The sequence below is a fragment of the Canis lupus genome, chromosome 21, assembly GCF_011100685.1.
Source record: "Canis lupus familiaris isolate Mischka breed German Shepherd chromosome 21, alternate assembly UU_Cfam_GSD_1.0, whole genome shotgun sequence".
NCBI classification, from domain to species: Eukaryota; Metazoa; Chordata; class Mammalia; order Carnivora; family Canidae; genus Canis; species Canis lupus.
Genome location: NC_049242.1, coordinates 35,114,382 through 35,140,369, shown reverse-complemented (window position 1 = coordinate 35,140,369; position 25,988 = coordinate 35,114,382). Strand labels below are relative to the sequence as shown.

General features: G+C 49.8%; 1 protein-coding gene and 1 pseudogene across 3 annotated transcripts in view; both read left to right on the top strand.

Annotated features, from left to right (window-relative positions):
* GALNT18 (polypeptide N-acetylgalactosaminyltransferase 18) overlaps positions 1-25,988 on the top strand; it is a 339,637-nt gene that overhangs the window by 169,707 nt on the left and 143,942 nt on the right. For all 3 annotated transcript variants that reach the window (XM_038569049.1, XM_038569048.1, XM_038569046.1), the window contains one exon: positions 11,324-11,490. In XM_038569049.1, the coding sequence (XP_038424977.1) occupies positions 11,324-11,490 (167 nt within the window). The remainder of the gene's footprint in view (positions 1-11,323; positions 11,491-25,988) is intronic.
* Positions 4,047-4,146, top strand: LOC119865098 (annotated as a pseudogene).

Sequence of the window (25,988 nt, the reverse complement as noted above, 5' to 3'; positions counted from 1 at the left end):
GGCAGCATCTTTGGGGGGGCCACTGAGAGTATGGGCTATGATTGTAGGGAAGGAGGATCGTGACGGTGGGTCAAAGCCACTTACAACTCAGGGCTGGAAGGTACGGGCAGGGCCCCCACCCCAGCGACGGCAGGCCAAGCAGGTGGCATATGGGAGCCCATAGTTCCACAACAACAGGTGCACGCCTCATTCTTTTCTGCAGGCAGTGGCTGCTATTTCTGAACAGGAGCTGGGAAAATGTACGGGTTGAGTGCGGATCTAGTGGGCATTTGAATGTGGGTAGGAGAAGGGAGCTCCGGGTGCCAAGCTTCAAGGCTTAAAGTTGCCATGGCAACTCTATGGCCTACCTCCAAGGTAGTTCAGGGCAGAGCCTCCGGCAGGTACTATTCCTGCCTCTTGCTGGTAGATCCTCAGAGGCTCCTGAGTCTGTCAGTAATGATGTCCCCTTTCTTTCCAGTGTCCCCTGAGGTCCTTATCCCTCCCTGCCAGAGGATAGGGTGGACTGACTTCCGGGTTGACTGGTGGGCTCAAGCTTGAGATCAAGACATGAGGGGATGACTACAGGGGGGTTAGACTATTTTCTGCAGCCCCAGGAGGGAACAACTGGGACAGATGCACATACATACATACATACACACACACACACACACACACACCCTATTCCATACACACACACACACACACACACACACACACACACACACCCTATTCCTGAACTGGAGAGATCTTGTATGAATATCCAAGTAGAAAGGTCTGGGATGGGATTATAGCAGAGAGAGAACACAGCCTGGAGGCAGGGGCTCAGTCCCCCTAGGAGCAGGTTAGAGTCCATCCAAGGTGACTGGGTGTTTGCTGCCACCACTGGGGTGTGGTCACAGGTTGGCATGTATGGATCGGAGGGTTGGAGGGTTCTCACAGTGCAGGCTCTAGACACACATCTGAGGTCTCTGGACTTTGGTTTCGTGGGTGTATATAGTAGGCAGAGTAATGGTCTCTCATGAGCACCCATGTTCTAATCCCTGGAATTTATGACTATGGTCTGGTCCATGGCAAAGGAGAATTCAGGTTGCAGATAGAATTAAGGTTGTTCATCAGCTGATTTTAAAATAAAGGGATTATTCTGGATTATCTGGATGAGCCCAATGTAATCACAGGGCCCTTAAAAGTAGAAGAGAGAGGCAGAAAAGTCAGGGCCAGAGGGGATGGCAGTGTGACAGGGAAGGCAGCCATTGCTCGCCTTGAAGACAGAAAAGAACCATAAGCCAAGGCATGTGGGCAGCCTTGGGAAAAGGCAGGAAAACAGATTATCACCGGGAACCTCAAGAAAGGAACGTAGTCCTGCCAACACTGTGATTTTAGCTCTATGAGACCCGTGTCAGACTTCTGACCTCTAGAACTATAAGATAATAAAAGTGTGTTGTTCTAAGCCACCAAGTTTGTAATGTTTTCTCATGGAAGCAATGTCAGCATTAGGACACTCGCACAGCGGGCAGCTTGTTGCACAAGATCCCAAGCAGGCTAAAGAGGCTCTGTGCTTGGTTTCATGCACTCTTCTCACTGTGTTAAAATTTGGAATAATTGTGAATACCACCATCTTTTCCTTTTGCGTTGGGCTCCACAAATTATGTAGCTGGTCCCGGGGGACAAGGGGAATGGCTCTAGGTGGACAGCCGGGATCGTGATTGCTGGACCATGTGGGAGTTGCTACCCAAGGGCTAATGATTTTTATTAAGAGCGACCACTTGCTCACTTGCTGTGTGCCCAGTGCTGTGCAGACTGCTTAAGGTGCATTTTTCTAATCTCTCGGAGGTAGTTATTATTATTTCTATTTTTATAGGAGAATACCAAGTACTTGTCAAGTTAAGAAACTCAGGTTCCCACAGGCCTATGTGGCAGAAACAGTATTCTTACCTGGGTCTTGTGTCTTTAGGACACTGCCTCGACACCCTCGCCCTCCCTGGCCCAGGTGACTTTCTCTAGTTTGGGATCGGGGCTCTGTGGAGGTGACCCAGAGACCTGCGGAAGATGTGCCCTCCATGAGGGCAGCCCCAGAACAAAAGACGGTGATTCTGCTATTGCATTGAAAATGTTAACCACACACATTGGAAGGGAATACTCCTTTAGTAAAGCACCCTAGGCAAACTTTCTGATTTTCTTTTCAGATTCTTTTTTTTCTTCTTCTTCTTTTTTTTTATTGGAGTTCAATTTGCCAACCTATAGCATAAGATATTTGCAAATGACCTGTCAGATAAAGGGCTAGTTTCCAAGATCTATAAAGAACTTATGGGGATCCCTGGGTGGCGCAGCGGTTTGGCGCCTGCCTTTGGCCCAGGGCGCGATCCTGGAGACCCGGGATCGAATCCCACGTCGGGCTCCCGGTGCATGGAGCCTGCTTCTCCCTCTGCCTATGTCTCTGCCTCTCTCTCTCTCTCTCTCTCTCTGTGACTATCATAAATAAATAAGAATTAAAAAAATAAAATCTTTAAAAAAAAAAAAAGGAACTTATGAAACTCAACAGCAAAGAAGCAAACAATCCAATCATGAAATGGGCAAAAGACATGAACAGAAATCTCACAGAGGAAGACATAGACATGGCCAACATGCACATGAGAAAATGCTCCGCATCACTTGCCATCAGGGAAATACAAATCAAAACCACAATGAGATCCCACCTCACACCAGTGAGAATGGGGAAAATTAACAAGACAGGAAACCACAAATGTTGGAGAGGATGCGGAGAAAGGGGAAACGTTCTGATTCTTAATGTTAAGCTGGTTGTGGGCCAGTAGTATCATGTGGACTGTTCTTAAAGGTAATAGAATCTTGAGCTATATTAATAGAAATATAAGGTCTTTAAAAGAGGAGGTGATAGTTTTGTCTGTTTTGCCACTCAGATGACAATTGCAGAATTGGATTTGAAGGGATATAGATGAGGAATATGGTCAGAGGAGAGCAAGCCAAGAGAGAAAGTGGATAACATGATAGATGCGGTTTCTGCGTAGATTGTAGAGTGCTGTTACAAGCTGGTTGACCTCCAGCAAGTCCCCCAGCCTCCCTCACCTTGATTTTCCTGTGCACAGATTAGACGTGGTGATACAAAGGTTGAATTATAATATACAGAGAGCTCTTAGAGCACAGCCTGACACATAGTAGCTGCTATTTACTTTTTTCAATACTGGTATCAGCTGGGCCTTTGATCTGTAAAAGAGATGGCCTGGGAGGACATGACCATGACTTGAACTACCTGAAGGGACTGCTGTGTGGACAAGGAGCCCCATGGGACAGGCCATCAGCTGCAGCAATAAGGTGAGAGGAGGAGAGGGATTTCTCTGCAGTCCCAGAGTTCTGGGCACCAGAGGCCAGAGCCAGTTCTGCTGGAGAGCGAAGATGCTCCATCCCACTTTTTTCTGACCCAAGGGTCCACTCTCCCCAACTGCACATTCTCCTTGCCAAGGGCCTGACCTGCTGGCCAACAAACTCGCCACCTGGAGACGCTCAGCCCCTTACGTGCCTTCTCCGCCAGAGCCAGCTGGCTTGTTCCCTGGGGCTGCTGTCCATGGAGCCCCAGGGAGTCCATTAACCCTGGATTTCTAGTAAGATGTTTTAGGAACAAATGGTCTGTTTCCCTGCTTCCTGTTGGTTGTTTACATTTCAAATGACTCTCTTCCCTCTTGTCCTACTTCCAACCGACATTTGATATAGCAGGCCCTTTCTCTAAAAAGGTGTAATCACCTGAAAGATGTTTGTAGAGGGTCTCCCTCTGGGTGAAAGCTGCACACTTCGATGATCTCATCTGCTTGGGAGTTTACCTGTCTGGTTTCTTATCAGATGGGCCTATATCTCCTGCCTTGCAGACCACCGAAGCTTCCAGTTCTTAGGCGTCCACTTCTCTCCCCTAGGTGAGCCAGACGTGGTGTCTCGCCAGGTCCCCGAAGCCTCTGGATATCCCCACCCTGGCTCCATTTACCCCTCTGGCTTATCAGAGGATAAGAGAAACTGGATAACATGACAGACAGATGAAGTTTCTGCTTATAGAGCGATGTTTAGTGCCCGCTTGGGTGGCACACATACTAAAATTGGAATGACGAGACAAGCGTGGCCCCTGCGCAAGGATGACACGTACAGAGCGATGTTTAAACCTTGGGTTGCAAGGCCACGTCTCTCATTTTCAAACTGGTTGACCTCCAGCAAGTTACTGAGGCTCTCGGACCTTTCTTGAAAGATAATTCGTTTCTGTTGTTTTAAGGCACCAGGTTTATAGTGATTTTTTTTTTATGGCAACTACGTGAGTGTGAGGAAACCATACAGCACGCAGTCAGCTCAGTGATTCCTGTTCTGTCGGGGCATGCTGGAATTCCCACCCACAGGGCTTTCATGGGCTTGAATTAGTTCTGCTGTTCATCATTCGAGTATTTATTCATTTGTTCGTTCAGCCAGACCCCCAGTGATTCCGGAGTTTCAGGGATACCCGGTGAGTAAAGCGGATGTGCTCTTGACCTCGTGCAGTTTACTGTCTAGCGGAGACACTGGTGTTTGTTAAATAGTCACATAAAACACGGCGGGAAGGCAGGCACGTGGCATTGCAAGTAAAGCAAAGGAGGCTGTGAGAGTCTGATGAGGGATCCACTCCCGGCCCAGGAGCCACTCTGGGCCTCTCCTAACTATGTCTCATGTGCGTTCCACGAGCGAGGAACTGAGCTCCCTCAGCAGCTGTGGGGTGTGTGTGTGGGGGGGATTCTTCGTGGGTTGATGTTCCTACACAGACACATCATCACACAATCGGAAGCCACGTGTTCAGGTGTGGAAGAGTGAAGCATAGCTCAGGACGTCCTGGAGCAGCTTGAGCCTGCATCTCCTGTGTCCAGTGGTGACCGTCTGCAACTCCAGCTCCCTGACCTGTCCTGTTCCAACCCCATCATTCCTGCTGCCCCAGACAACTGCTTCCTGCCTTTCTGGGGCATCTCACGTTCGGCTCCCCCCCAACACACACACACACACACACAAGAGAGAGAGGGCTAGATCGAGTCACCGGTACTTCTTCAGTATTGCCAGATCTGGCTGTGCAGAGCTCTTGGGCTGGGCTGCCCTGCATGCTGATGGCCAGGCTGTTGATAGCTGCTTGGGGCTCAGGAATCAGCCTCTGGTCCCATCAGTGGGGGGCCAAATGATGAAGCCATAGGACAGAAGAGCCAGACCTCTTTATACAAGGAGTCACTGGGATGTTTTATCCCAGCAGGAACGATGTGTCAGGAAGAGTTCCAGGCTTCGGAGCCCACAGTGCTTTATCCTATTTGCACACATCACAGACACATGACATCCTCTCCATCTTTCATCGGAGTTAGCAGCCTGGAGTGACTTCTGTTTTGCCTCCCACCCACCAGGTCTCTGGATTGTCACAACACCATTGTTTTTCCAGATACATCTCTGGGTGAGCGTGGAAAGGAAGATACAGCCCTGGTTTAGCAGGGATTATGAGTATAGGCTTTGGTGACAAATAAGCCCAGGTTTCAGCCCTGGAAAATAACTCACTATCTTAGCCCTGTTTTCATCATCTATAAGACAGAGATAATGATGTTTACCATATAGAATTGTAGGAAGGAATAAATAAACGGAGGAGGGGAGAATAAAAATATCCATACATCTCTTAGCACGGTTTATGGCAAATCATGAGCTCTCAGAAAATGGAAATGATTGCTATTATAACTTCCAAATATTCTACGCAGGATCCATGGGCAGTAGGGGTGGCAAGCACATGCAGTCTCGTAGCTATAGAGGTCGTGGAGATATAAAATATAAGTGAAAATCTTGATTATCCTCACCCTCAATGAGAATCCCCACATTGCCCTCATTTTTGGGTTTCATTAAGTCCAGCAGACTAGATGCTAGCAAGCCTGGATCTAATCTGGAAAGGTCTAGAAGAAACCAGCAGGGTACCCACATGAGGCCAGAGGAGGATCAAGTAAGTCCTGTGGGTGCAGGTAGGAGCAGGGAGGCTGGGGCGAGGACACCGATGGTCTCAAAGGGACAAGAAGGCAGGATTGACCCCGGAGCCAGGCTGTGTCCCAGGGTTATGTTCTAGGTGGTTAGTGGCGTTCTTGATCCCTCATGTGCTGACCATGGCTGCAGGGGAGGGCCTCTTGGGAGAAGGCTGGGAAGAAAGGGATTGGGGACATGCAGAGGAGTGGGTATCTGGTCGTGTCATCTTCTTGCTGCTTGGTCCAGGAAGGTCCCTGCTCCACTCTGAGCACCCTGGCATATTTGGATCAGGTTACCCCTTGCATTGGCCGATAGCCTCAGCTCACGTTCGACTTTGATCTTCATCCTGGAAGAGGTCTACCCCGGTCAAGCAGCCTCCCCAGGAGTTATCACCCTGACAGACTGGGAGCTTGTAGATTGGCCAAGGTCATGGGGAGGGGAGAGTCTGCTGATGCCACAGGGAGGCATCTGGCTGCTGCCCAGGGTGGTTCCCGGCCACCAGGAGCCAGGGTTGGCCTCACTTACTTGGCCATTGCTTCCCTGCCTCTCACAGGCCACACTGGCACTGAAGCTCTTGATATAAATGTGCTTTATAAGGAGATCAAAACAGTGTTGGGGAGCTCTGCTGAGATGCTTCTACATAGCTGCTCCCATCCCGCATTGCCTTCTGTGTGCAGAGATCGATAAAGTCGAGTTTATCATGACCATCAATTCCAGCTTATTAGACAGCCGTAGTACTCCCCTCTCAGAAATGCCTTGTTTTTATCTCTAGTGGAAAATGCCTCGACTTTGAACAAGAATAAAAGTAAAAAGGGAACTTTTATGGCTTAATTTTATAGGAGAATATGCCTCTTCTCAAAATGAGTAGGGAACTGGTCTTGTACAGTCAGGCTTTCTCCAGAAGCATCAATAGGGAAAGGCCTGTGTGGCTCCTCTGACTCTTATGTGCTCTGATCCTGCTCTGGGGAAGTGAGCAGGAAAGAGGAAGGGTGTAGGGGCCAGACCCTAGAGGACAGAAGTGTGGGAGGAGAGCATCTCGGTGGTGTGAACACAGACGCAAAGCTCTCAAGGGTAGGGGAGGGCAGTGCTGATAGATGGGCGAAGCAAGTGGCTGGACTCTAGAGCAGAAGTGCTGGGCTTGAGTCCAGAACAACTCCCTTCCGTAGTGGTTCTTGAATGTGAACTAATTTTGAAAGCCTTGAGCTGCCCTGTGGCAGGCAGGCTTCTGCCCTGAGTTCAGTGTTCAGCAGGGACCGTGGTGAGTGTGACCAGCAGGTATGTGGGCATCTCGCCTGACACGCTGTTCTTCCTCCTTCTTTTTGCCTCCTTTCTCCAATAATGCAAGTTCTGGTTCAGTGTTGAGAAGAAAATACGAACCATGACTGTGTGTTGATGTGTGTGTGCTGGGAACTTTGAGAAGGTAGTACGAGTGTACTCAGCAGATGCGACTGAATGCCTGCTGTTGGCCAGGCACTGTGCTCGGCTGTGAGCACGCAGCTGTGAGCAAGCCCTGTCCCTACCCTCAGCCAGGCTAGGGACACTGGTGTACTCATTGGATGAGCAACTGTGCCGCTTTGCTGGGGACTCCCGGTGCTGAAATCAGGACATTTGGTCCCCTAGTGTAATCGTGATGACAGTAAGGGGAAGTTTCTTGTGGCAGTTGGTGGTGGCGACCAGGTGCTGCGTGAGAGGGAAAGCTGTTTCTTTAATGAGATGTCTTCACCATGTGGGAGAGAGAAGATCCTGAGTTTTACAGAATTTTATAGAGGAAAGACAACTACGTGGTCCTATCTTCTGCCTCCCTTATTCTATGACACAACATGGAGAAAGGTGAAGTGGCTCGCCCAGGGTCCCACAGCAAGTCAGGGCCGACCTTGAGCTGGGTGGCCTCATGCACCCTCCAATGCTCTGGTCCCACCTTGTCCTTATCCTGCCCACCCTTCACCCTCTGCTCAGCCACAGTCATATTTTCAGCTGGGCTCCAATTAGCTGAAGGGTGAGGGAGGGTGCCTGCGGTGTGGAGAGGCCAGGGCAGCGCAGCTCTTGCTGGAGAACTGTGAGCAGCTCCCAGGAGACAAAGGGAGGAAAGGATTTAAGGAGGTCAGGACGTTTGGCCCCGGAGGGATCCCTTAATCACAGTGCAAAGGACCTGAAGAGTGGCCCCAGACTGAATATGAGGAAGTGAAGCCATAAATTCAGGGGAGGAAGGACCCGCTGGTGGGGCGAGGCCCTGACTCTCCAACAGGGGGAGGAGGTTTGCAGGAAAAAAGGAACGTGCTGGGGTCAGCAGCATGCATGTAAAATTTAGGCCTTCCATAAAATAAATAGCCCTGTTAGCTTTGTTTAATTCCCAAAACCTCCTGTGCGCCAGACTCTGGCTTAAGGGTTAGAGCACAGTAGCAACATAGAGCCCCTGCTCTGGGGTGGGGTGGGGGAGGGGCTGCATTATAACAGGGGGAGACAGACAATAAACATGTCCTGATAGGATGCACTACTTCAGGTGTTTTGTTATGTTCAAAAGGGCTTGGGTGTAAAAACCTTATGTTCGAAGGAGTCTGTTATGTGAAAATGGTGATCAGCAGAGTTTAGCTTGTGAAATGAATAGAATGTTTCCATGATGCTTAGGGAAAGACCATCGGGAGTCGGGTCCCCAGGCCCCAGGGGTTCAAACCATCAGGTGGGGGGGGGGCGTGCCACCACTGGGAGAGATGGGGAGAAGGAGTGGTGATGTTCAGAAGTAAGAAGGGAGGGGAGTAGAGGAAGACAGCCCCTAGCTCTGGGGGATCCTCAGGAGCAACCTGGAGCTCTACTTGGTGGGGCCGGGAGGCCCCGAGGAAGTGTGGAGGAGCGCTGTCAGCCACAGGGTCTCTGTCTTCCCTGCTGGCGGCGTTAGCGGGAAGGACAGGGAGCATGTACCTCTGTACTGACCTTCCCGGGAGCTGTTTGCTATACTTTATTAAAAAAAATAATGATGATGATGTTAAAGGTCATGTGCCAGCAGTTTGACCATATATAGTATAATTTTTAAAATGCAGTTAGCGAGTGGGTTGTATGTTAATGCTTCCGTCAGTTTTCATGCCTAAGGAAGGGCCAGCCACTGGTCTGGATAGACATAAATAAGCACCATGAACCTTCTCAATGGGTCTTACAAAATCACATTCATGACAACAAAACTTTTTTGCAGGAATGGTCCGATGAGCTTAAAGAGTCCTTCTGGTCTTTCTCCTTCACTAAAGTCCCTCCCTTCAGCTCCCCATCCCCTTCATCCCTTCCCTGCACTTACGTGAGCCAGGTTCCCCTCACAGCACCGTTCCCTCGGCCCCACAGGGCCTTTGCACGACTTGCATTTCGTACCATTTAAGTTTCTGACTAAATGTTGGCTCCTCAAGGAGCCCTTCCCCGACCACTCCTTCTGGAACAGCTGCCAAGCCAGCTCACTGTCCTCTTACCCCTGAGATACTTTCCATCTCAGTCCTCGTGTGACACTGTATCATTTGTTTGCTTCCACGTTTCCCAGTTTCCCCTGTCAAAGTGAGGATAGGTATTTGGTCTGTGCCCTGATGACAGTAGTACCTGCCCCATGGAAGAAGCCCAAGAAATATTTATTCCATTAAATGCAAGAATGAATGCCTTCCACACCAATCTGTTAACCTGGAGGTTTTATGAAAATTATAAGTACAATGTGGATTTGGGAAAAGGTTCAACTCTTCCCCTTCCCCCTTCTCTCTTTGGTGAGAGAGAGAAGGAGAGCTGGAAATAGAATGGGAGAAGTTTCTGTAAATTTCTGGTAACCATAGAGACAGTGATTTTAGTTTATTAATCTCCTGCTCTTAAGCAGGCTGGGGCCCCACGGTGATTTCTCCAAATTGCTCAGCGCTGGTTATCCTGCAGCCTTCCTCATTAGGGAAGAACAGGCCCATTCCTATCCGGCAGCACTTTAATTGCCGACAAGCAGAAGCTCTGTGCTATTATGCTCATTATTGCATGTTCTCACCTGGTCGCATCTCCCACCTTGGAGCCGTACAACGTGGTCACCAGCTCAAAACCCCAGGAGCTGACAGTGGCCGGTGACAGGTGTGGGCAGTCTCCTCTCTGAGCCCAGGGCCGGTCATTTCTGCTCTTTTCTTTCATTCAACGATCCTGAAGATGGGATCAGTGCCTTCTGGAACAATGTTTCACTTCAGCCAGAGCAGGGCACCAGCCATGGTTTCCTGCCCGCCAAGGCAATGCTTGCAGTGGTCGTGTGTTCCTCTTCCCATGGGGAATAGCATGCAGACTTTTATGGTTTTGCTCAAGTCCTTTGGGTGAGAGAACTTCAACTGACTTCAGGGTTTTTGGAGAACTTGGAGGCAAGTGGGACAGTTGGAGGCAATCTCTCCAGCAACCAGTATTCCTTTTTTTTTTAAAAAAGATTTTATTTATTTATTCATGAGAGACACAGAGAGAGGCAGAGACATGGGCAGAGGGAGAAGCAGGCTCCCTGCAGGAGCCCGATCTGAGACTTGATCCTGGAACTCCAGGATCATGACCTGAGCCAAAGGCAGACACTCAACCGTTGAGCCACCCAGGCATCCCACAACCATTATTCCTTAAGAGAAGAATCCAGGTGTAGATGTCAGAAGACCAGAGATGGGCTTCTGTCTTGGCAGCTGACTCACGGTAGGGAGACTCAGTCTCTCTGAGCCTTCATGCCCTCATCTGTGAGGTGAGATTGAATTTGTCCTTCCATTCTTCATTCGTGTGGAGTCTTGGACTCTACCTTCAACCTGGTTCTGGAGGCCAGATCCTGGTGATGAATGAGAGGTAGGAGAGTCCCCAGGCAGTATGCCTCCTGGAGTGAAGTGGAGTGGATTCTGGTAGTAGAAGTCTCTGGAAGGACACATATTTCTCTCCAGAGGCAGATCATCTGAGGTCTGCCCTCACCTAGATATTGGCTGCCATTTTGAAAACAAAACAAAACAAAACAAAAACAAAAACCTAAGGCTTTCCTTTGGTTGCATTTTTCTCTCCTAGTAGGTTTAGAAATACTGAGCCATTCTTCCAGTAAACACTCAGTGACCACCTGCTGGCTTCCAGGTACTGCCCTTGGTGCTAATGATACAGCTATTCAGCTGGGATAGTCATTGACAAATTCAGACTCTGTAGAGGTACAAACCAGTTTTAATGGTGTGAGCCTGTCGGTTGCACACTTAGGAATTGTCTTAAGTATCGAATAAGAGGCCCTGGGAAGAACCTAGACTCCTGAGCCATCTGGCAAAGCTGAAGCCGACATGAGGTGGGCCAGCACCTGGGGTGACCTCATCTGAATAACCAACAGATCTAAGAGCCTAGCTGTTTGTCTTTCTAGGTGCCGCAACCTCTCCTTCCCTGAGAGCCTGCCAGAGGTGAGCATCGTGTTCATTTTCGTCAACGAGGCCCTGTCGGTGCTGCTGCGCTCCATCCACTCAGCCATTGAACGCACACCTCCACACCTGCTCAAGGAGATCATCCTGGTGGATGACAACAGCAGTAATGGTGAGTGCCTGAACCCCCCTGGGCCCAGAACTCTGTTCCGGGCCTGACATCTGAGCAGAAGGTTCAGCTTCCATTGGGGGTTCTCATTTTCTTAAGGCTCTCCATGCCTGCTCCTTCAGAGATGGAAGATTCTTGGTGGTCACTGCTCTGGAAGGTTCACTCCATAGGTGTGCCCTCTCTGCATCCTGGAGGGGCCTGGTCCCCACGCTTTTCCTTACTGGCTGTCTGTCCACCCTCTTCTCTAACATCCTAGTACAGTATAAGGTAAATAGCTGTGGGTATTTCACCCCGCCACATACAGAGTGGGTATTTCCTGTGACTCTTTTCCATGAAACATCATTTCAGTTCGTGGCGTTCCTTGGCATCTACCTGGATGATAATTCATGTCATCTTGGCGGCAGTGGTGGTGACGGTGGAGGTATCAATGGCGCTGGTGCTGGGGAAGGTCACAGTGGTATCAATGGCAGGGCTGGTCGTAGATGTGTAACACGGTGACAACCACAGAGCTGTTGAAAGTCTGTCCTCTTTGCTGGATGCCCTGCTCGCTGTTCTGTCTGGCCTTAGCAAAGCCCCAGGTGGCCGCCAACCACATGTCGAAGCCCTCCTCCTTCTGTCTCCCCCTCTCCAGCTATCTGTCCCCCTTGGTGTGGATTCCAGGGTCTCTAATACCGACATATACCACCCCCAAAATCTCCAAACTTAGAGACCATGTACTGAGATGGTTTAAAAAAAAAAAAAACAGTGCTCTCGATAGGATGATTAAAATGGATGTGCTTTGGCTAATGCATGATTTTAAAAACTAGACTGCTGGGTCACAGGATCGTAGAGTCACTGAGCCTGTGTTATCTTTAGTGCTTTTCTCTGGTATCAGGTAGTAAATTTTCCAGTGAATCAGTTGCTGTAATGAGAAGTTCAGATGGGCAATTTGTGTTTTGTTATCAATTAAAGCTGAAACATATCAGATAATTGAAATATATTTAATCTCAATAAGCAAATTTTCCTTTTCATTTTATCATGTAGCAAGAAGTGTAGGAGCAGAGCTATGAAGCGGATTTTAGAGCTTTCTGAAGGGCAGTGCTTATGAATCACTTGACTCTAATTGTTCCATGGGTGTGAAGGAATGAAAAAACATCAGAGGATGATAGCAAATAGGCAGCATAGTTTTAAAGGTGATTATCTATTATGAGGGATACAGGAAGGGCCCCAGCTCCCACTTCTTGCAGCTACTTGCTGTTAACCTTGCTTGTGTCCATGCAATGGGTGCCTAAGAAAGCTCCCATTCTCCAATGGCTGACACCAGAACAGCTTGACTAGAGCACCCATGCACACTACCTCGCTCCACCCAGGCCTGCTGCCCCCACCCCCTTTTACATTATGAGAAGCCTAGGGATGAATGAGCTGTCTGTCTCTCAAAGAGCGAGGACATCAAATAAGCAAAAGGCATCCTTACACTATGTTCTGCTGTAGGGGTGGGTATGGGGATCAAGGGCCCTTTATTGGCCTGAGAGATACCACAAAGGAAGCATCCACTGAATCTCTTGACTAATAGAGTTACGGGCAGGTGGGCCTAAGGAGGGCTGGTGAATTATGGCTCAGTTTCAAGCCAGGGTGGCTCTGAGGATGATGGTGCATTCCCGGAAGAGGGAGGCAGAAGGGGCAGTGAGTGGGATGGGTGCAGTGGGATGGTTCTTCTTCGGGGGTGGAGAGCTCTCAAACCCCAAACACTAGGGAGTATTACACTGATGGTACAGTTAAGTATCTTGACTGTGCTGCTGGTTACCCAAAACTACATGTGACAAAATGGCACAGAACGACATACTCACACCCAGATGGGTACTTGTCTTACTGGAGAGATCCGAGAAGCTCTGGGGGCGGAGGCAACATCAGTGTGCTCATTTTGATATTGTACTACAGTCGTGTAAGATGTCAACATTGCAGGAGGCTGGGTGAAGGGTGCATGGGACCTCCTTGTACATTTTTGCATACTTTCCTGTGACTCTGTAATTACTTCACAATATAAAGCTAAAACAAATAAACCTCTCTGTCAGAAGATTCTAATTCAGTAAGTTTGAGGGGGAATCTGGCCATCTCAGTTTTTAAAAGCATTCTTAGTAATTCTGTTGCATAGGTTGTGTTGAGAACCTGTGGTTAAATGAATGAGATGTAGCTTTGCTTTTGTACGTGGGAAATTCCAGTACTCCAGCACTCTGGGCTGAAGTCTCAAGTCATGGGTTCTGGATCCTCTCCACCACTGGATGAATGACCACGTAAACATGCCTCAATGTCTCAGAGTCTTAGTTTCTTCCTTTGTAAAATGGGGATGATGACCCTCCCTTGCTTGCCTGTCCGCCTGACATGGTCAAGTGCATGCCTGAATTGAACGCTGCCAGCTTTTACCCCTCCCCAGCCCTCAAGTCCATTCCCAGGAGACGGCTGGCCTGCAAAGCAAGCCAACTGCACGCAGGGTCTCAAGAGAGGGCAATGTGGGAATGCAAATTTGGAGTCTTTTACACAGAATAACTGAAGCCATTGACTGGGAGGTGACGGTGGCAAAGGAGGGAGAACCAGAAAAGAAGCTGGAGAGAACACTGAGTGAAAGACATTAAGGAGACAAAACAGGAGCGGGCAGGAGAATCTGGAAGATGACAGACTCCAGACAGAGAGAATTCCCGGAGTGAGAGTCATTTATTTGAACGAATCCACAGATAGGTCGAAGGACACAGAGTCTTAGAAGAAGCCCCCAGATTTGGAAGGTGCAGATCGTGGAAACCTCAGCGTGTAGCTTTGGTAAAATACTGGGGGTGGGGGTTTGTGGAAACCAGACACAGTCAAAGAGCAGACAGGGAGGTAGATTTTTGTCAGGGATTTCGGCTGTCAAAGAGAATCAGGAGCTAAGGCAGGAACTGGAGCAATGCTTCGCTCGCATTCACACACACACTCACACACTCACACACTCACACAAATTCTAACCATGATCCACAGCAAGAAAGTCATTTACATCATGACCCAGGATGACACGCCTACTTGCACTCATACAATAGCATACACTATTGAAACAAAACTTTTAAGAAACAATAGTTAGCCTTCTAATGTGCGAAGCACTATGGTATTTTCTATTATAATCTGGTCTGTGTATTCAGTTGTATTGTATTGTATTGTATTATTTCTCTCTTTTTTGAAAAGCAGGTTGTTCTCAACACCCTGACTGCACATTAGAAATACTTGGAAGGCTTTTAAGAAATCCGGGTGGCTATCTCTTAGCTCTGGTGATTTCATTAGTCTGGGGACGAGGTGCCTGCGTCCTTTGAGGCCAAGGTGTGGAAGAAGGCCTCTGAGGAGGGAGGAGAAGATGACATCCAGGGCGCAGAAATGAGGGCTGGCTCCGGGAAGAAAAGGCTCATCTTTGTCCCACTCGGGAAGAGCAGATGAGTGAAGAGGGAGATAGAGACAGTGAGGGGTGTCGGGAGGGCTGCCAGGAGGCTGGCAGGACAATAGTGCCCTGCAGTGTAAGGGACCTCAGGTGGGCGGGGGGCATGATGGGACAGACACTGGTCCCTGCTGAAATACCCCTGCATGGAACGGGGCAGAGAGGTGACCTGTAATGGGTCTGTCCCCAAGACCAGCCTGAGCTGAGCTCGAGAAGGGAGGAAGAGACCCTTAGACTGTGGCTCTTGGAGGAGGAGAGCCATCGTGCCTTCGCAAAGACCCAACCAGCCTGGCTTGGGGGAAGGTGGCTCTATGACCACCCGAGCAGGTCCCATCTGGGGCTGGTGTCTCTGGGGCATCATCACACACAGCACAGGAATTGTGTTTGCTTCGTGACAGGCCAAGGCAGTTTGGTTCCACACACGTTTAGGGAGCACCCAGCCTGGGCCAAGGGCACGAAGGCAACCTGGCCCCTGACATCGGGGAATCGTGCAAATAAGCCTAAAATGGAGATGAAGCATAATAGGACTCTGTTTCTGGTCTCAGTTGCCACTTCCTGGCCATGGTCTTCTGCTTTGGTTTTATGTGCCACGTGGGGACATCGGGCCCTGCCCGCTCTGCCTGCCCCATAGCCACTGAGGATACATGAGGTAACAGCAGCGAAGGTTCTGTGCAAGCTGCAAGGTGCGAAGGGTGTCCTGAGGGTGAGTTTAAATGGCAGTAATAACAACAACAGCTAATAATAGTAATAGCTGTTGTGTGGCTACTGCTTAAAGGCCAACTCTTGCTTTTCTCTCCTTCCTGAAGCAATTGCTCTGGTGGCAAGAGCGCAGAGGCACAGAATTTGGCCTTAGGCCAGCTTTTCTGTTCCAGCTCTTTCTAGCTTCTTCCCGGCTGTGCGCTCTTAACCTCTGTGAACCCTATTTTTCTTATCTGTGAAATTGGGATGTAGGATTTCTACCTCAGGGATTGTTGGGAGGCCTGAATGAGATAAGGCATGATGGAAGGAACGTCTGTGCTTAAAACTCTAAATGAAGCCGGAATACAGAGCTTTCGGAATGTCTTCCCAGGCGATGTCACACTTTCTGTCTGTGCTCGTGTGGCGTCTCCCCCAAACCCCTCCTCTGCAGGCATTTTTGTTTTGGGGTCAGGCCTGTGTTTCCATAAACATAGGAAAGGAGCCACTGATGACCACTTTCTTCACCCAAGTCCCTCTAGATCTTTAGCTCTCTCCCTCAGAAGCCAAGGACTAGAGGCTCTGCAGACGGTCCTTGTGTAGGCCTCTGAGTCCTTGTTCTCTGCCTGCTTAGCAATTTCCTAAACAAGCTCCACTCTTTCAGGGGCTGGCTCCTGTGTAGGATGCTGTCGTTCTGCTAATGTGGTCTCAAATTTCAGTGTTTGAGCTTGATTAAAAATACAGAGGTTCACTCAGGCATGTTTTTGCCTCAGGACATTTGCACTTGCTGCTGCCTTCACTTGGAATACTCCTCCTCTTAATATCTGCATGACCTGATCTTTTGCCTCTTCAGGCCTTTGTTCAAATATTTAAAACCTGTTTGAAACGGCAGCCTTACCCCCATCACTCCTCATCCCTTCCTTGTTTCTTGTCTTCCACAGCACCTATTCCTATCTGATATACGGTACCCACTGGGTTACTTTATTTATTTGTACATTTTCGCTCCACCAGTATGTAAGTTCCATGAAGACAGGGACTTCTGTTTTGTTCATCGCTGTATCTCCACCTAGAATACTGCATGGTACTTGTAGGTGTGTGATAAATATTGATTCATTGAATGAATGAATTTTGATTCTGTAGGTCTGCGGCAAGGCTTGGAATCTGCATTTTAATAAGCTTTCCAGAGCATTCTTATGCACTGGGACATTCTCTGGGAATCACTGCTGTAACTATTGTCCTCCATCTGTACTGCAGCTGAGGAGCTTGGGATAAAAGGCACTTCCGCAACCCCAGAGCAAGCCTCAGGCCGCAGGCATTGCTGGGTGGAGTGTTTCTTCCCCTGGTGGGGCCCCTGGGACCCCCTTGCTGCATCCCAGGGAGATGATGTGAGTGGCGGGCCGACTGCAGAACAGACTGCAGAACAGGAGCTTCTCCTGCTGATGCCCCAACCTGATCTGAACTCAGGTCCTATGCACGGAGGCAGATGGCTGACCGCAGGCCTCCTCCCTTCACGTTACCCAACCTCTGCAGGCATTCCCGACAGTGGTGGCCATGGCCTGCCTGCCCCGTAGCGCTGAGGCAGTGCTTCCCCTCCCTGGCTCCTCTTCCTCATTATCTCGGGAAATGTTGGGAACACAGCTCTGAGCCTCTTGGTTTTAATTACTGTACTCCCAGCGAATCCCAGTGGGCCAACGTCTTTAGCTGGGACTGAGTGATTTAACCTTTATGGACCTCCAGGGTGTGTGTGGGGGGAGTAGAGTAGCAGAATTTGCTGCTGACAGCATCATCCCTGCCTTTGATTCTCCGCATTCACTTATTTGTTCATCTACTCATTCATTCATTCACTCCCGCAGTAGGCTTTTGACAACCGCATGCTTTGTGCTAGTACTTCAGCACTTACCCCTGCCCCCATGGTGAGCACATTCAGGTGACACAGGCATTCCAGTACCTGGCTAATGTGGTCTTCAATGAACATGAGCTGTTTCAGGTTCCCTCACCAGCTGTCACCACATCCCACAATCCAGCTGCCTCTACGTCCAAAGAAATTTCTTTTGCTGAATTCAGTTTCTGTTTCCCTTTTTTTTTTTTTTTAAGATCTATTTATTTATTTTAGAGAGAAAGAGAGAGAGAACCAGAAGGAGGGGCAGAGGGAGAGGGAAAGAGAATCTCAAGCAGATTCCATACTGAGCTCAGAGCCCGACGCAGGGCTCCATCCCATGACCCTGAGATCATATGAGTGGAAACCAAGAGTCTGGCACTCAACCAATTGCGCCATCGAGGCGCCCCATCAGTTTCTGTTTCCTTTTTTAAACTAATGTCCTCTTTTGGTAAACTTAAAAATCATATACCCTTCTTTTCATGCTACTTGAGATTTCCAAATGAATCTGAATTTTGTGGCTAAAAGCACAAAGCAATGGCAATATCAAATGTTCTTTTAAGAATCCCCTTCCCTAGAGATTTCGGTCTGCTCTTGGCTGGCAGTGACTTACCCAGTCTAACCCCTGTCTTACGCTTGTCCTCTTCTGCTGCCTTCCAACAAGGGAATGGCCAGTTCCCAGTACCTCATACACTCAAAGATGGATGGTCTCTCTCCTTGGTGATGAATATGCTTTGCTCATAGATCCAGCCTTCTCACTGGTCACACTTGCTCAAAACCTTTGACAAATGTTGGCAGGATGAGGCATAGAACCAAGCAGCCTCTAGATACAGGGCAAATGGAGCTGTCCCTCGCTGCCACAGGGGGAGGCAGACAGACAGCCAATCCAACCCCATCTGGGAGGAAACCGAGGACCAATGTAGGACAGGGACTTTCCAGGGCCGCACAATGTGTGAGTGACAGAGTTGAGGTAGGACCTCGGGTCTTCTGACTCCCATCAAGCTGTCTCCTCCAGCCCATGCTGTGTCCCCATGGGGCCCTATGTCGGGTCTTTCCACTGTCCACACTCTACAGGGACATGGAAGCCCATGGCCAGGCCACACTCTACAGGGACATGGAAGCCCATGGCCAGGCACCCTAGGCTTGGTGATGTGGCTGCAGGCCATTTGCTTTGCTTAGCCCTCTTCTGAGAATGACTGACCTCCCACACCCATCCCCTTTGCCCAATTCAAGCCTCTGGGATCATTCAGGTGGCAGTGCTTCCAGAAAGCCTTCCACTGCTCTGCTTTCCACCTGCCAGCTGGATCAGGAAGTTCACCTTAGCCTTCCCATGTGCTCTGGCTTCCTCCCTCACACACTATTTTTACTGGTTATTTACTCACTAGTTATAGTGAGCAGTTTAGCAGAGATTAGCCAAGGTGACCAGTGTGAGAGAGACATGATATTAGGCATCTCAGTGTCCCTTGACCAACCAGCCCCATGTTCAGCACATAGTAGTCACTCAGTAAAACTGGTTATGAAAGGACACTCACAATCCCTTAGGGAAATAGGTGGGGTTGCCATCTCTGTTTCATAGATGAAGCAGCCAAGTCTCATTGAGGTGAAAATAAAAAGTGATCAGGGCCCAAGGTCATAGCTGGGACATAGTAGGATGGGGATTCAAATCCAGGTCACCTGGCCCTGGAACCCACATCTCTCTACTTACTACACTGTTGGGTGCCTGGAGGCTTTTTTTTTTTTTTTTTTTTTAAGGAGTTAGACAGTTTAATTTAGAAATAAACTCTGGTCAGCCTCCTAATTAGAAGGGACCCACTCTTGGAGAGAAAGGCCATCATGGAGGATAAAGCCCTCAAGTGAGGAGGGAATAGCATGGGAGCTGGTACCAGGAGTGCCATGAAGCTGGTCCTGTGCTCAACTATGTGGACAGGTTCTTTCCTGTCTAGTTTTCCCCTGACAGCCAGCCCACCCCATTACTTCTTGGGGATGGTGGATCAAATCCAGGATGAGCCCTGCATACACACTAAAATGGTGGACCTGTGTCCCAGTGTCTCGTATAGGTTAGTCTCCCCCAGACCCCTCTCAGGTGCAGGACCTGGATCGACTTCAGTGCAGGGCAGCTGGCAGGTGTGCCCATGAGGGGTTCCAGGCTCCTGGCTAGACCGCTGTGCAGTAGGCTGCCTCCGCCCAGGGCTGTCCTTTGACCCCTACTTCTCCAGGCCTGGGCCTCCGACCAGAGTGGCTCCCAGCGCATCTGGGTAGATAGAGTCCTAATCAGGCACCCCCAGCACAGTGAGTACACCAACTGTGCTAGCGCCTATTCATAGTATTTTTAATAAGCTAATCAGTGCTCTATGATCATGGTAAGAACCATTATCAATATCATTTCATATAACAGGGAAACAGACAGAGGAGTTAAGGAGCTTGTCCAAAGTCACACAGATAAGGGATTTGAACCCAAGCTGTCTGCTTTCAGACCTAACACCCTTGACTATGAAATAAGGCTGCCTCCAGGGCACCATGGGTTTCTGACTTCAAAAGACTTACTGGAATTTTGTCTTCATTCTTTGGAGAGAGAATGCTATTAGGCAGCAGGACCAGCAAAGAAGGAACTTAAGACAAGGGCAGGGCTGTCTCCTCAGCTGGGGCTTTGCCCAAGGTTCAGTAAGAAGGAGAGATGGGTTGCATGGAGGCTACTAGGCATGTGTCAGGGTTGAGAGGAAATCTAAGAGTTGGTAGCCAAGCTTAGGTCATCTCGTGAGAGAGGTGGCTTCCTATTTCCTTCGAAATAGAGAGAAGTCGGTGTGTGTGTGTGAGCACATGTGGAGTGAGTGGCTGTGAGCCGGTGAGTGTGCATTGATGACGTGTGAGCATAGGTAAGCAATGTGTACAGGCCTGGATGCACCTGGTGTCTTACTCCGTTTGGGCTGCTATAACAACATAGCATAGACTGGGTATCTGAAACCAAAGACATTTATTTCCCATGTTCTGGAGGCTGGGAAGTTCAAGATCTAGGGCAGGCAGATTCAGGTTCTGATGAGAGCCTGCTTCCTGGCTGATAGATGGCTCCCTTCTTGCTTGTCCTCACTTGGCCTTTCCCTGGCACATGTGTGTGGGTGGAGAGAATGCAAGCTCTGGTGTCTTGTCCTCTGGGATGCCAATCCCATCATGGGCTCCACATTCATGACCTCTTCTGACCCCAATCACCTCCCAAAGGCCCCACCTCCAAATACTCTGATGTTGGGGATTGGGACTTGACCATATGGATCCGGGCGGCACACAGATTCGGTCCCTCACATCTGCCCACAGATAGTGGTTAAGCCTCATCCACCACTACCTAGAGCCACCTTCATGGTCCTGAGGAACGACAAGTAATTGCACAACTGTGAATCATTGTTATTTTTAAGTGTTGGTGAGACAATCACAGAGCAGTGACGAAGTAGAATCAGAACTCCCAGATTGCTTGTCACCACCTGCTGGGTCCCCCGCCACCCCCTGCAAAGACCCCATCATCCCTTGGCCCAGAGGCTGCCTAATTGTTGTTTAATGTTTCAAAGATGCTGTCCTACACAAGAGATACTCATTCCAAGCTGTAAAAATACCAACAGCTTTGCATGCAGCTGGAATAATTGACAAAAATTAAAAAAAAAAACAGAGGAAAAGAATGGTCCAACAGTATTGTGTTTTATGGAGCTCAAAGAATCCCATATAGCTAATCTAATTACAACCAAGGATCAGGAGCTTAAAGGTGTTTATACAGCCAGGCTCATGGGCTGGCAACCCACTCAGCTGCAGGCTTCTCCTCACCACCCACGCCTATGCCTTTGACTGGTGTGACGAGAATAGCCCATCCATAAGGCGGGCAGTGGGTACCCAGCAGCCTCGACATGGAAGCAGCCTAGTGCCGAATTCTGCAGGAGTCTTGGAGGCTCTCACCTTTACTCCGTGCTGCTGGGGGTGCTGACTGCACCTGCCACACTGGTCGTCACCTGCCGGACCGTTCCTCTTAGGCCAGGCTACAGATTCATGGACTCGGGTATTATCCAGCCCTCTCCCAAGGGAGACCGGATGACTTCTGAGCTCCTGGCAGCTCTGGATAGCAAATGCCCTCCCCTCCCTGATTCAAACCCCCACCTAGGCCTGGGAAGAGCCTTGAGCCCATGATCATAGTGGCAGAAAGGAATCAGATAAATATTTCTGGCAGATTCGGTTATGTCTGAACTGTCTCTCAGAGCTACCCCACGTGGTTTCGCAGGTTATGGCCTTCACCAGAGTACCCCGACATGGGGCCAGTGGGGGGATAAAGTCTAGCCCACGATCTCCGTTTGCGAAGCCACGCACCCTGGTATGAGTCTGTGTCAGGAATGCCTTTTTCTAATTGGGAGTCCAAAGGGGAGTACTTTCCTGTGACACATCAAGGTGCCATGTGCTAATTGCCCGGCCAGCGCTGACCTCTGCCGAGAACAGCAGTCTGTTCTTCCCATGGTGGACAGCCTGGCTTTAACAGAGCTGCTGCGGCCTGGGGTGTGTCCTCTGCTCCTGCTGCCCTCCACACCCCAGCCTTCCTCAACCCCCTCTGAGTTGGCCCTACACTTGGCCTTCTGCTTCTCTTCTCTCCCGATCTGCTGTTCCTTCCTGGGATGGAGCCCTTACGCCCTGAGTGGGGCTTTGCCTCCCCATCTAGCCCTGGCCAGCCCTCCTATTTGAGAGGCTTGACCCTGCTCTCTGTACCACCTGGCTGGGGCTCTGCTCCCTGGTCTGATCCACCTGCATCCTGGTGGCTGAGCCCTCCCACTGAAACGAGCATCCTAAGTTAGTGATGCTTGGATGTGCCCAGCGCCGGGTGACGCTGCCTCTTGGTGGACCAGCCCCAGATCTCGGTCAGTTTCTCCAGCTCTGGTCCTGCACGTTGTCAGCCCCTTCTCTGTCCTCACCAGCCACTCTGCCGAGGTCCCAGCGTGCCGCACGGCAGAGCCTGCCTGAGTCTGGCAGTGGGGTGGGTAGCACGTCACTTGTGCTGGACCCCTTTACTGATAAAGGAAACTGACTCAGGGAATCAGAAATTCCCCAGTATGCTTCCCTGGTGGCCAAGAAGAGCCCCCGGGAGGGCAAAGGGCCTGCCCTCCTGAGCTCACGAGCTCCCTGTAAGCAATCTGCAGCAGGAGGACTTTGGACCGTTTTGCTTTACAAACTAGCCAAGACGACCGGTATTCGATTCACAAAGCCAGCGGGAACCAAATACAAAAAGGCTTTCTTCCAGCGGTCAGCTGTGTGACCATCTGTCGAGGGGGAAATTCCTAGAGCTAGAGTGTTGAGCAAGCGTGGGGGGAAGTCAGGAGATGTTTCTCCTGCCCTCAGGTGAGGGGCCCTGCTGCCACCGCGGGGAGTCCAGCTGTCCCTGGGAAAGACCAAGGTCATGCTCCCTGCCACCAACCTCCCCCCCCCAACACACGCACACTGCAGCCAGCAGGAGACGTCTCCTTGTCCATTCTTGGCCCTCAGCCTATCTTGCTCAGCAGCTTGTCCAGACAAACTGGTGCTGACGGTGGAAGATCCGTGAATGCCGGGTGCTGCCGGGAAGCTGAGGTCCTCCCTCTGCCCCCCCAAATATTCAAAACTGCTTGAAACCCAACAAGCAAATATTTCCTACTGATGGTAAATCTTTGGAGCATGGAATGCCTTCTGGTGGAACTGATTTTCTGAAAGGCTGCCCCAAACCACACAGCGACTCAGGTGTCCTCCAGCCACAACAGGGTTTGAGGGCTCAGCAGAAAGGGGAGCATGTGGACAAGAGTCCGAGCTTGTGGCCACCCCGGCCGCCACGCAGATCCATCCTGCATGCTAGCTGTCAGAGTTTCCAGGAGCCCGGCCCACCCTGGTTTGACGTCATGGTGGAAAGTTGGACAGGACACATCATGAGGGGTGACAGAAGCCAGTACAAATAGCTGGGGCCCGAAGGTCCAGCAGGATGCATGGACCCACCTCTATTGCACGTCAATAGACATTCCGCTCTTATAGGGATGGTTGAGGGAGAGCAGACTTTTTTTTTTTTTTTTTTTTTTTTTTTTTTTTTTTTTTTTTTTTTTACCAGGGCCCTAATGTACTCTCAGGGGCCCTAAATTGGGGAACAGCTCCATTGTTTTTTTGTTTTGTTTTGTTTTGTTTTGTTTTTTTCAGAGACTGCCTCACCTATCTGCTCAGGCCCACAGGGACATAGGCCTCTTGTGCCCCTCCAGCCATTCACAGGCATTGATTCAACAAACTGAGAAGCAGGTTCCAAGCTCCCTCTTGGGGAGGCGATGGTGAACCAGATGTGGCTCCTGCCACTGACGAACTTCAGTCAAGTAGACGGACTCTACCCACGGGCTTCCTTTGGCACAGATGTAGAAATGAGATGCCTCGTTTCTAGTTGTTTTCAGAAGCTCCTACCTTGGGAGTTCAAGATGTAAGGAGACTTTTAGGAAGAGAAGCTCTTGAATGGAAAGCAACCCCAGTTTGTCAGATCAGTGAGCAGGAAAGCTTCATTTGCAGCACCACTGATGGAGGCTGCTTCAACTGCACAGCCCCAAGGCTGCCCCTTGACTCCTGTGCTGCTGAAGTAGGACATTGATATTAGTCTAACCAAGGAGAGCAGGGCCTAGGTAACAAGACTTGTGGCTCCCTTTTTTGTCCCTTCCCTGGTCTCCATACTGTGATTTCCAGTGGCTTCCCCGTAGCTTAGGTAGCTCTCTGCTCAGCAGCACCTGACCTACGAATAGGGTGGGTGACCTAGTTCACTTTGTGGGTCTCTCTCCTACCTACCTGGGCATCTTTTATGGGACATTGGGCAACTTGAAGCCAGCACCCCTAAAATCTAGTCCAAGCTCCTCACTTTGCTGAAGGGAAAACAGATCCAGAGAGGTTAAGTGAGTTTCCCAGTGGCACACACCTAGTTACTGGCAGAGCCAGAGAGCAACCCTGCCCCCGTGCTTTGCTAACTGTACTCATTCATCTAACAAACATTTGCAGAGTGTGTTCTCAAGTGGCAGGCATCACACTCTGCACCAAAGAAAGATGTAAGGATGGATGGAAACGGTTCCTGTGTCTAGAGAGCTCACAGCCCAGTGCAGGTGATAAACCAAAAGCAAATAGCCATTACATTCAAGGTGATGGTGAGTGCCACCAGCCACAGTGAAAGGAGAGCGCTGGGGGAGCCCAGAGAGAGGTCTCGGTCACTCTGGGAGGACTTCCTGGAAGAGTTGGCATCTGAACTGGGCCTTAGAGATTGAATGGAATTTGGATATGCATATAAGGGTGGAGGAAAGGACAGAGCCTGCCTCTGTTTTTGTGTCTTTCTAATTAGGCTTTAGGGAAAGAGTCAAAATGGTCACATATCGGGCACCTGTTGTGTTCCAGACGCTGTACCACGCGCTTTTACACGCGATCTTAATTTTTCCAATACCTCTCTTCATCTTCCAGATTCGGAAACAGACTCAGCAGTAACTTGGCCCTGAATGAAGCCTTCTTTGGTTCCTTCTTTTCTCTTCCCCATGAGGCCTCACCCCAGAAGGGTGCCTGGTGCCCCACAAGGACTTGGTGAACCTGATGATTGAATGAAAACAGATACTGAGAGACTAGAACAGCGAGTTTGCAAAGTCGTAAGGAAGGCAACAGTCCTCCTTCCTTGGACACCGTGTGGCTGAGCACAGCGCTATTTAGGATTTCTGTCATCGGAATGTCTTCCCCATGCATATATGCCCGCCCCCGGGCTGGTATAATCTTAGCCTAAGTGAATGCTAACAAGAGCTTTCCTTTTCTCTAAGCATCTCTGATGTGTTATTTCGTGTGCATAAGCCTATGGGCAGCCAGACGAGGTAGGCATTTATATTATCCTGCTCATTTCACAGATGACAACACCAAGGCTCAGAGAAGTTATGGGTCCTATAGCTTAGAAACAGCAGAGCCAGCATTTTAACCCAAGTTGGCTCTGGCTGCAGAGCACTTAACCTTGTCACCATATTCGGGGGTCCTGAACGCAGTTACCTCCTGAGCCTAGATAGATAAGGTGAAGGGCAAAGGTGAGGCAGTGGGGGCTGGTGGGACTGTGGTGACCAAGAGAATGAGCCCCAGCTCAGCCAAAAAGGGGCAGCAGACACTGGCTCCAGCCTGTTCCTAGCCTGCAAGACTGGCCGAGATCACACTTCTATGTTTCATGTGGCTGAACAAGCCACGTGGGCAGGCCAGATCCAGTCCTGGTCTTTGCGTCTTGGCAGCCTCTGTCATATCGATTCCCAGTTTGAGACAGAGAAGCTTCTCCGGAGATGCCTTTTGACTCAAACATTCTTGGTGAAAACTTCTCCCTCTCACACTGGCTGCTTTCTCACATCTCAGAAAGCAGCCCGTCCAGAGAAGCAGAGTTAGCCACGCCTTTGGACATCTCCCTTCGTTGCGTGCAGTTTGAGCACTTTCCAAGGCATGGGCCACATGTACAGTCTTAGTTCCACCCATTCAGGGAAGCCCCTTCTGGGCTGATCAGCCTTTCAG